This window comes from Mytilus galloprovincialis, chromosome 9 (genome assembly GCF_965363235.1).
Source record: "Mytilus galloprovincialis chromosome 9, xbMytGall1.hap1.1, whole genome shotgun sequence".
NCBI lineage: Eukaryota > Metazoa > Mollusca > Bivalvia > Mytilida > Mytilidae > Mytilus > Mytilus galloprovincialis.
The window spans coordinates 37,818,275-37,830,688 of NC_134846.1; the positions used below are offsets into that span (position 1 = coordinate 37,818,275).

General features: G+C 32.9%; 1 protein-coding gene across 2 annotated transcripts in view; it reads left to right on the forward strand.

Annotated features, from left to right (window-relative positions):
* The first annotated feature begins 8,506 nt into the window (after window positions 1-8,506).
* The window catches only part of LOC143044954 (SEC14-like protein 1), a 65,263-nt gene continuing 61,355 nt past the window's right edge, over window positions 8,507-12,414 (forward strand). For both annotated transcript variants that reach the window (XM_076217223.1, XM_076217224.1), the window contains exon 1: window positions 8,507-8,689. In XM_076217223.1, coding sequence (XP_076073338.1) covers window positions 8,627-8,689 — 63 coding nt within the window. In that variant the 5' untranslated portion in view covers window positions 8,507-8,626. The remainder of the gene's footprint in view (window positions 8,690-12,414) is intronic.

Here is a 12,414-nt window from a genome sequence, read left to right on the forward strand (position 1 = left end):
TTTAAGACGTTTGACATTGCGAGTTAATCGAAAACAGAAGGACAAAACGAATTTTGAGGAAAACAAAGACACAAATTCTAACTCTCTTTCTGGTAGTAATTTAACTGGAAAAGACTTGTCTAACACACTTGACATTTTATTTTGTGCTATTTCTTTTGTAATATTTATTGGAATATTATCTGCGTATTTTCTATATATCTTGATATCATAGCAAAGTATATTTTAATCATTATATTCTGGAGAAAGATTTTCTTATTTCTGTATAAATTGTCTTCAAATTCGTAAGCATCTATGTAAATTTATCGCTGATAAGAGTAAAATGTTTGGTGGAAACATATAAAGCCTGAAAAATGATAAATTGTACAAAACAAATTTGATATTGTCAATATTATACTTGTAATAATAATAAAATAAGTTCATAAACTATACATATATGCCAGCTTGGAAGTTTAATATTTCCCAATTACTAAAATATTAGTCAAAAATTCACAAGATCATCATCCTGCGTTTTCATTCATATATTTTAAAGAATTTCTTCTTGAATTTGCCAATTGGAAGGATAGAAAATCGGACAAACGACTGTCTTCTTTTTTAGATCAGAATTTGAACACCGTTGTTCACTGTGTCTGAACACACATGTTAATAATTTTAACACAAACGTTAAATCTTTGAACACGTCTCTAAGCATGAACATATGACGTTAAAATATTGAACATTCGGTGTACAAATTTTGAACTCGTCCGGACGCGTCAGGCGTCAGGTATATTTACAGTGTAGGATCAGAGTCTAGTTTTTGGTAGAACCTTGCATCGCCAAGTTGTCGTTCAGTCTCTTGAATATAGGCAGATTTATCCATGACAACCACTGCACTGCCTTTGTCTGCAGGTTTAATGGCGATATTGTTGTTAGATCGTAAGTTTTTCAGTGCAGTCCGTTCTTCATTGGTAAGATTGTCAAAAGGTTTATTGTTATTTTTAGTATTTCTAATAATGTCCGACTTAAAATCATCAATTAATGATTCCAGGGTAGCACTTTTGCTCGGTTTAGGGATCCAAGAACTCTTTTTAATAAATTTGTAGTTGTTCTCGTCTTCTGAAATTTCTACAGACAAAGGGAGGGGAGTTCAGCTGAAGCACACTTCTTATCCTTCTGAAATCCCCCTCCTCTCCTTTAAGATAGTAAACACGTAAAAAGGTATCATTTTTTTTTTTTTTTAGTTGAATCTTCAAAAAAATTGAGTTGCTATTCTCAACAGTTTTTGTCTCGTCTTGACGGAGTCAACATAGAAATGCTGTTTCCGGCGTCGGTGGCGCATCAACAATGTATTAGTTTGTAATTTGGTCCAGTTTATGGTGAACCACAAGTGGTAGGCCAGTCATATTTTGTATGCAGTTGTACAAGCAATGATACATCTCATTTCCAATGAGTTCATTTGCCCTCTCAGTCATGGTTCATTGACTTCGAAACTTTTGCTTATTTTACATGTATTAGTTTGTGATTAGGTCAGTTTATGGGGAACCACAAGTGGTAGGTCAATGATGTTTGGTATGCAGTTGTGTAAGTCTCGGCATATCTCACTTCCATGGCGATAATTTGGCTCTGCCCCTTTAGTCATGGTCTATATTGACTTTAAAACTTATCTTAGTTTACATGTTTTCGTTTGTGATTAGATCAGTTTAAGATGAACTGCTAATGTTAAGTCAATGATATGTGATATGAAAATTTATTTGCATTTGCAAGTATCGTTTCCATGGAGATTATATAGCCCCTCCCCTCGTATTGACTTTGAAACTTTTCAATAGTTTACTGGTTAATGTTTGTATTTAGATTTGGGAACGACTTATGATAAGTCAATGGTCATGATGGTATTTGGTATGCAGTTGTATAAGCATTGGCACATCTCATTTACATGGAGATTGTTTAGCCATGTAACTCAGTTCATTGACACTGAATATTTTTAATAACTTGTGTAAGATGTTAAAGTATTGCTATTTTGAATTCAACATTTGCATAATCAAAATTACAAAAAGGCGGGACATATCTCTGTGATAACAGTTTATTTTAACGTGACATGAATTACGCCCCTATTTTCTGTATCTGTCTCTGTATCCTTTATCAAAGACTGTGCATTAATCCACAGATTTGGAATGAAACCACTAAGCTGAGAATGTCTTCATAAATACAAGATTGTTAACAGTAATAATTTGAAGACAAATTCCACGCATGGCCTTATTCAATTAACTGCAACACTAGAAACAGCGCAGTACATACCAATCTATTTTTTCTTTGTAATTATCAATGCTTTCTAGTCCCAACAAGTTATCATGCATGAATACAAGACTTTAATGTCCCATGTGAAATAAAAGAATAAATATCCAATGTCCCAAGCATTGCACACATTTGATCGATTCAAGGTACAAGGGCAAAAACTAAAATAAACACTTTTATGGCCGCACCGCAATTTGTGGGGGTGGGGGTGGTGGTGGTGGTGGTGGTGGTGGTGGGTGGGGGGGGGGGTTAACCCATGTCCGTCAGTACATTAGTCGTGACAAAGTTGGTCTCCATTTTCTAATTTTAGTTTGCCTCAATCAAATCTTATGAAACATGTATACACAATGCTAATTACACAAAACAGAGATCAAGTTTGAATTTTGTTGGTGTCACTGTTAACTGTATAATTTACCTTAAATGGCCTGGTTAATTAAAGAAATTTCTAAAAGTGACTATTTGATCGTAGGTGAACCTTTCTGGAGCCCTTTGTTTTAGCTCACCTGGCCCAAAGGGCCGGGTGAGCTTTTCTCATCACTTGGCATCCGTCGTCCGTCGTCGTCGTTTTCCGTCGTCCCTCGTCGTTAACTTTTACAAAAAGCTTCTCCTCTAAAACTACTGGGCCAAATTTAACCAAACTTGACCACAATCATCATTGAGGTATCTAGTTTAAAACTTATGTCCGATGACCCGCCAAACCAACTAAGATGGCCGCCATGGCTAAAAAATAGAACATAGGATTAAAATGTTTATGTTGGCTTATAACTCTGAACCAAAGCATTTAGAGCAAATCTGGCATGGGGTTAAATTGTTTATAAAGTCAAGATTTATATGCCCTGAAATTTTCAGATGAATTCAATCGGACAATGGGTTGTTGGGTTGCTGCCCCTGAATTGGTAATTTTAAGGAAATTTGGTCCGTTTTCGGTTATTATCTTGAAAATTATTATAGATAGAGATAAACTGCAAACAGCAATAATGTTCAGCAAATTAAGATCTACAAATAAGTCAACATAACCAAGAGGTCAGTTGACCCATTAAGGAGTTATTGTCCTTTATAGTAAATTTATAACAATTTTCATTAATTTGGTAAATTTTGGTAAGTTTTTACAAAATGTTTTCCTCTGTAACTAAAGGGCCAAGTTCATTACAGATAGAAAAAAATGTAAGTAGCAAGAATGATCAGTAAAGTATAATCTACAAACACATCACCATCACCAAAACACAATTTTGTCATGAATCCATCTGTTTCCTTTGATTAATATGCACATAGACCAAGGTCAGCGACACAAGCTCTTAAGAGCCTCTAGTCGTCATACATACAATATTATATTTTTTTCGACTTTTATGTAGATATTTTTTTTATCTTTTCTGTTAATTTAAAAAAGAAGATGTGGTATAATTATTAATGAGACAACTCTCTACAAGAGACCAACATGACACAGACATTATCAACTATAGGTTATCATACGTCCTTCAACAATGATCAAAGCCCCTGTCGCATAGTCAGCCATAAAAGGTCCCGAAATGACAATGTAAAACATATCTATTAACATAACCTCCCGTTAGTTGTTCATGAATTTGTGATATGACATTGAGAAGTTATTGAAATTTATTCTTTAAAAAGCGACGGGCCTAACATGCGCTCATGGTGCAGCTGTTTATTTTTATTTTATGGAATTACACCACTTTCAATATCTAGGATCAGCTCCTAAAGGTATGAGTAAATTTGAACCGTGCAGTATATCTGAGGTAGTTAATGTACACCTAAGCATTGCATTATCCTGATTGTAGCACACTAATAACAAAGAGATTTTACTTTCGTTATGTGTGAAGTGTTCTTAAAAGACCATGACTTCATATTTTTCTTTTGGTCTGTCAATCCATCTGTCTGTCTTTGTCACTTCAGTTTGAGTTTGGAAATGCTTAAACCAAATGTTTCTATTATCGGTTTGTAAGCTTATATTTATAAGTGAGATTTCAATTTGGGTCTCTTGCTGTGTGAAATTTGTGAGAGTTAATGCGCTAGGAAAATTATAATTTTGCTAAAATTTCTTATTTTTTTCCCATTTGTAAAAGACATTATATTGTCGGAGCAATTCTTTCAAATATTATATGGACCTTGACAAAAGCTAGAATGTGCTATTGCAGTCCATCATCTGTTAGTAACATTTCATGAAAGCTATAGATTACAAGATTGAAACCAAATGTTGTAGGAAAAAGTAATATAAAAAATATACGGAACACTGAGGATAATTCTAAACAGAAGTCTCTAAGCAAATGACAACAAAATCAAAAGCTCAAACACAGCAAACAAATGGATAACAAGAGTGCACATGCTGAAATGTCTCGCCTTCTTTACTAATCATTGGTATTATGTTGATAGTCCTAAGTATAAAGCTTTATCACAACTGTCACATAAACTTAACATTAACCAAGATAACTAAACAAAGACCAATGAACCATGGAAATGAGGTCAAGGTGAGATAAACCATGCCAGGCAGACATGAACAGATGAACAATGCTTCCATTCAACAAATATAGTTGACCTATTACTTATAGTTTAAGAAAAATAGACCAAAACACAAAACCTTAACACTGAGCAATGAACTGTGAAATTGAGGTCAAGGTCAAAAAAATCTGTGCGACTGACATATAGATCATAAAATATTTCCATACACCAAATATAGTTGACCTATGGCATATAGTATTAGATAAAAAGACCAAAACTCAAAAACTTAACTTTGACCACTGAACTATGAAAATGAGGTCAAAGTCAGATGACATAGATCTGTCCGATAGACATGTACACCTTACAATCATTCAATACAACAAATATAGTAGACCTATTGCATAAAGTATGATCGAGAAAAACAGACCAAAACACAAAAAACTTAACTATAACCACTGAACCATGCAAATCAGGTCAAGGTCAGATGACACCTGCCAGTTGGACATGTTATTACATACACCATGTACAGTCTTTCCATACACCGAATATACTAACCCTATTGCTTATAGTATCTGAGATATGGACTTGACCACCAAAACTGACGGGCATGAGGACCTTGCAAGGTACGCACATACCAAATATTGTTATCCTATTACTTATGATAAGAGAGAATTCAACATTACAACAAATCTGAACTTTTTTTCAAGTGGTCACTGAACCTTGAAAATGATGTCAAGGACATTGGACATGTGACTGACAGAAACTTCGTAACATGAGGCATCTATATACAAAGTATGAAGCATCCAGGTCTTCCACCTTCTAAAATATAAAGCTTCTAAGAAGTGAGCTAACGCCGCCGCCGCCGCCGGATCACCATCCCTGTGTCGAGCTTTCTGCAACAAAAGTTGCAGGCTCGACAAAAACTGTCATATATTACTGACTTGGTACAGGCATTTTCTTATGTAGAAAATGGTATATTAAACCTGGTTTTATAGCTAAACCTCTCAATTTTCCTTACAAGGATTTATGAAATATTCAAACAAAAACTACCCAACCTCCACTCCTCCCCCAAATGCCACAGTGTATATATTCAAATTTGTTGAGTCTTCTCAAGGAGAAAAGACAGGATTGAGAGTTAAACAGATTAAAAAAGAGGGACGAAAGATATAAAGCATGTAGTTATATTCCCATTAGAAAAATAAAAATTATTAACATAATTATAAGTATTTTTTAACACAAAATCATATTATATATCTTATGATTGGATGTTGTTATGGGGGATATTTGTTACGTACCATGATAACTGTTGTAATAATACTTAACAGTTGTAGTTTAGATTAAGAGTATATATAAGCTTTTATGTATTTTCATAAAGGTTTGGAAATAATTGGGAATATTGAATTCCCTATACTGCAGAATTCAACAAATAATAACTCTGTTCTCAAGGGGAAAATACGTTAGCATGGTGATAAAATTCAAGAGAGTCCCAGATACTATTCTATTTATTTTGGTCAAGTAGTATTCAAACTTTGTTACTACAATGCAAGCTATGCTTTACTTATTTCCACTTTTCAATAAAAAAAAAAAAAAACAACACATGAGAAAATTTGATAATTTCACAAAACTCCATGATTCAGAAAAAATGAAAATAAATTATATGTGTTTTTTTTTTGTATTTTGTTTGTATATTTTAACAAAAAATCTAAAAGTCGGGTTGAACTGCAATCTGAAGGAAAAACGCTTCCCAGTTTCAAATTAACTAACTAGTTAATATCGATAGGGGATTAATAATGGAATCAATAGAGTAAAAAAAATAATACAGGTGAATGTGCTTGTTTTCGAGATTTAGCTATTGAAATTTTGGTGGGAAAGTATTTTCTCTTCGACTCTTGACTTTTTCATAGCTTTATCATTGCCAAGGTTACATTCTCAAAAACTATCAAAGAATAATTGAAATTTATAAGACTTTTACAGATGGCTTATCATTATAAATTTAAAAGATTTATACAAAGATAAATTTTTTTAAGGCATTCAAATGAATAAAACCTGAGGTTTCCGAAAATCTGTCAAAAATCCCAAAACATGACAGCGAACTACAATGCTCTGAAGCTAAAACCAAGTTATATCGATGTTATATATGAAATTTCTGAAAAAAATGATTCTATTTATAATCAGGCTCCGACAAAACGTTATCTTTTCAAGAATCTACATCTATGATATCTTTAAAAAAAATAAACCTACCCCCCTTTTTCTAACCTCCCAACCATAATATTACATTATATATTACATTTGTTGAACCTTATGAAAAGAACAGAAAAGACTGTGAGTGAAGCCAGAGACATATAATACAATTGTATTATATGTCTCTGGTGAAGCAAAGCATGCAGTCATATTCCAATTTGAAAAATAAACACCCTCTATTTATGTATTTTTTTTTACATAAATTTCCATTTATGCAGTTTTGGAGTGGATGTTGCTATGGATGATATGTGTTTCCGTGGTAACAATTGAAATCAACAAAACTTGACGATAGTAATTTTAAGTTTGCGTTAGCTTTTATGTATTTTCTTATCGATTATAAAACAATCCAGGACATTCAAGCTCTTAAACAGCAATATTCTGCAAATAAAAATTCTGTTTCCAAGGAAAAAATCGGTTGCTATGGTAATAAAACTTTAAAAATTCCCACGCATTTTTCTATTTAATTTGGTAAAGAAGTATCCAAACTTCATTACTACAGTGCTAACTATTCTGTACACATTTGGACTTCTCTGAAAAACACCAGAGAAAATTTGATAATTTCGCAAAAATCCCAATTTCAGTAAAGTTGAAAATATTCATTTTTTCGCAAAAATTAAAAAAAAAAATTACAAATTTGGCTGACATGCAATCTTCACTAAAATGAAACTTAAACCAAGTTGTATCAATGTTACTAACATTAATGAAAAGTTCATGATTCTATTCATAATCAGGCTCTGAATTGTGGTGATTTAGCTGATTTTTGAAAGATTTTACCACGCTTAACAACCAAAAAATAGAGTGTCCGTTACCATGACAACCACTCATATTTTCCCACTTAAATTTTTTGAGCAGTATTCATTTATCATTTATTGCTTCTACTAGGCCAATTATAGATAAAATCTGAAACCTTCATGTATCGCACTCTGTCTGGTTCTTACAAAGATCTACAAAGAGCTGCACTTAATGATCCTTAATAGGTAACCAACTTGAAAGAAAATAAGCAAAATGACAATACTACATACACTATCAAAGGACTACTGGCAGTTACTGACATGCCAGTTTAACACCTCAATTAAACTGCACGTTAAAGAAATCGTGAAACTGTAAAAACAGATTGCCTGACATCAGCCCGATACATTCGGTCTTTTAATATGGAAATCAATCACAAATTAATCAATCCCTTCCTCGCGGGTTTTTATCATTAAATATCGTCAGGAGAACATAACCTGTTCCACTGTTTTTATCCATTTCCCCCTGAATTTGCTTCTAGAAACGTTATAACTTAATTAGTAGAAAACAAATACAAGAAAAAGGATGTCTTTCAAATGTACCGCTAATAAAAACTTTAAATCACGTGATGTAAATGCGTACGAATATCAACAAGTGCCCTGAAATTATAGATTTTTATTTATATCTGCAGACTGACTTTATTTTGTATGCAAAAATATTTATATTAATGGAAGCTATTCAAGCAGTAATATTTAGATAAAGTACCATCTTATCTCAAATCGTAACACTAGTTTTAATTTAAACTATATTATGAGGATAGATATCCGGTTGACGTGACTCGAAGGATATGTCAAAATAAGTAAAACGACAACAAAGTGGAAGTGAAAATAGAATTCAGTGAATATTTTTGTTAGAATGACCTAAACAATATATCAGGATGGTGCAGAAGTATCAGTCACCAGTCAGGGTATATAAACACCCGTTTGAACTGGTCATGGCGGTATGTTTTTATTATAATTCAACTTGTTTACTTTTGTAGCCTATCTGACATGCACTGAACAGATGAACGTATTCCTTTAGACTTTGAAATACTATTTTCAGTTTGTGCAATGTTTTTTTTTTTTTATATCATGATGGAACTTCCTTAAATATACTTAATGCACTGGACTCAAAAAGTTACAAGACATTTTTTAAAGTTTTTGATTTATCTTCTGTACATGTATATTTATACCTTTATACCTTTATACCTTTATCTTCGGGTCGTTAAATAAGCCAAAGGCTTCTACTGACCCCTCATCTTGGATTGTCGTATATGCATTTCTCTTCTCATAATTAATATATATATATATATAATATATATTAAACTTATAATAAAAAACACTTATTTGGGTGTGCGCAGCTGAACACTTAATTAACACGAACATATGAATTTATAAGGGTTCCAGTTTTCGCCATTTAGTGCAGACTTAAAATTATTTAGAGTCTTTGCCGTCACTGTTAAATCAGACAGGTTATTCCACTGATCCACTACTCTAATTGAAAAAGTATTTAGTCTATGTGTGGTCTTACACTGTTTTTTAAACAGTTTTAATGAGTGACCTCTTGTATTATTAGATGGTGCTAAAGTAAATAGCTTCATCCAGTCGATGTCATCTATACCATGCAACGATTTGTAGACTTGTATCATGTCATTCCTATCCCTACGATATTCCAAAGTTGGCAAACCCAATGAACGTAGCCTGTCTTCATAATTAAGATGACAAATATTTTTCACCAGTTTTGTGGCCCTCCTTTGTACAGATTCCAGTTTACGAATGTCTTTTTTAAGATACGGTGACCAGACGCATGTCGCATATTCAAGCAGCGGACGCACTATTGATTTATAAATAGTAAGAAACATATCTTGATCCATGTAATCAAAAGAATGATGAATAAGAGACAACACTCTTTGCGCTTTGTTGTAAATATCACTTATATGTTTTTCAAATTTCAAATTAGACTCGAAAGTTACTCCAAGATCCTTTTCTTCATTCACTGTAGATAATGCAATAAAATTTCCAGATTCATCCAACATGGTATAACGATATTTCAGGTCATTGTCAGGATTAATATGCAATACTTTACATTTAGCAGCATTAAATTTTAATTTCCACATATCTGACCATTCACATAATCTGTCCAAATTTTCCTGTAACTTACTTTGCTCATAATCTGACGAGACTTTAGAATAAACTTTACAATCATCAGCAAAAATTTTCACTATGCCCTCTACTACATCAGGAAGATCATTTATAAATGTTAAGAAAAGAACTGGTCCTAAAACACTTCCCTGAGGTACACCACTCACAACGTCTGACCATGTTGATGTTGTGTTATTTATACGAACACATTGCTTACGCCCAGATAGAAAACTTTTTATCCAATTTAAAATGCATCCCTTTATTCCAAGTTTTTCAAGTTTCAAAAATAAACGCTGATGCGGTACAGTATCAAACGCCTTGGAAAAGTCAAGGAAAATCGAGTCCAGTGGAAAACCACTATCAATTAATTCTGACCACTCATCCAGAACCTCTAGGAGTTGAGTAACACATGATCTACCAGGACGGAAGCCATATTGACTACTAGTAAAAAGATTGTTTGTAAGAATAAACTTCATAATATTGTCTCTAATAATGGATTCACATATCTTACATACCACTGACGTTAAGCTTACAGGTCTATAATTACCAGGTTTTAGTTTTTTCCCTTTCTTAAATATCGGTGATACTATGGCATTTTTCCAATCGTCTGGAACTTTCCCCTCTTTGATAGACTTATTAAAAATTAGAAACAATGGATAACAAATTGCATGTCTAACTTCATATAAAACTTTCGGATGGAGACCATCAGGTCCTGCAGATTTATCTGTCTTTAATTTATTAAGTTTCTTTATCACATCTTCCTGACAAATATTAATATCATTTAAATAATTGTTCGACACTGAATTAGTATCATAATCTTTCAAGTCCTCCGTTTGAGTAAAAACACTAGTAAAAAACTGATTTAAAACTTCAACTTTGTCAGCAGTACTGGATGCTAAAGTACCATCCGGTTTCTCAAGCGTACCTATTCCTGATCTAGTCTTGAGTTTACTGTTAACATAATTCCAAAACGACTTTACATTAGTCTTTGATTCTAAGGCCACTTTTTGTTCAAAACTAAGTTTGGCATTTTTAACAGTATTTGTACATTCATTGCGATCCTTCACATATTTGATATATGACAAATTATTTCTTGAATATTTATATTTTTTCCATGATTTACGTTTCTTGACAATTGCAGACTTAGTAGCTCTATCCATCCACAAAGGTGGGCTTATAAATTTACGGTCATTTTTCTTCTTCGGAATAAATCTATCAATGTTATCGGACATAACAGTAGAGAAACATTTCCACATTTCATTAATGCTTTTATTATTTAGCAGAACATCCCAGTCAATGTCGTTTAGAGTCTCATTAAAAATCTCATAGTTACCTCTAAAATATGAAAAACGATCGCCAGAAGTATTCTCATTATTCAAATAGCAACAAAAATCAAAAGTTATCATGCAATGGTCACTCTTCCCAACTGGCGAATCCATTTGTATAGAGTCTTTGGATATCATATTTTCTTCATTCGTGAAAACCAAATCAAGTAAATTGGCATTTTGACCAGTACGAAAACGTGTCGGTGTACATATATGTTGAAATAGGAAATTGTTTTGCATACACTCATAAAATTTAAAAGGATCTGTGTTAATACCACTTGATACTTCATTATCAACCCATTTGATTTCAGGGTAGTTAAAGTCTCCCATAATTAAATAATGGCTGTACTTTAAGTTACGAGCATGACATATTAAATCATTTAATTTCTTATTATTACAGGATACAGACGACGGACTCCTATAAATACAGCCCAATAACAGTTTATCAGTTCCTTCTAATTTAACTTCACACCACACCGATTCATTAAAAGCAGATTCCGATAAAATGTCAACTTTAAAAGCAGTCAAAGACTTGTGAATATAAATAACTACACCTCTATCCCCCACTTTGTCCGGTAAATACTTTTCATAATCAGCTAGATTTAGCATGGATGATATAGATTTATCCATAGAGTTCTTAGGATATATTTCGCATAAACCTATTATATGTGGCTTTTCAATTGATAAATGTGCCTCAAACTCTGAACGCTTATTTGACAGGGTGTCAACATTTGAAAACAAAACTCTCAACGACTTCAAATTATCCTTCGGAGTAAATTTCTTATCCTCCTTAACTGGTTGGGTATTGGAAATACCTTGCGACATATTTAACTCATTTGTACTGTCATTAACTGTAACTTTAACATAACTATTAACTGGAACAAAATTATCAACATTAACTGTTAACATATTTACATTTGAAGTATCTGAATAATCATTGTTATCATTATGTATCGGGGGCCCATGGAGGAATCCCCGATTTTGGCAATTCAACTATCTTCTCTCTACGAATGGCCCAACTCCTATGTGGAAAATCCTTTTTGGTTTGACCCAGTTCAATACGTAGAGCATTATTAATTTCTCTCTGTTTTTTTGTGAGGTCTCTGCCTATGCCAATTTTCTTGTGAGCACCTATCTTGGTGTCTTTCAACTTATAAGCATTACGGAATAGATTGTTCCTAGAGGTATTATCCTTAACAACTAACCTAGTAAGCCTGAAT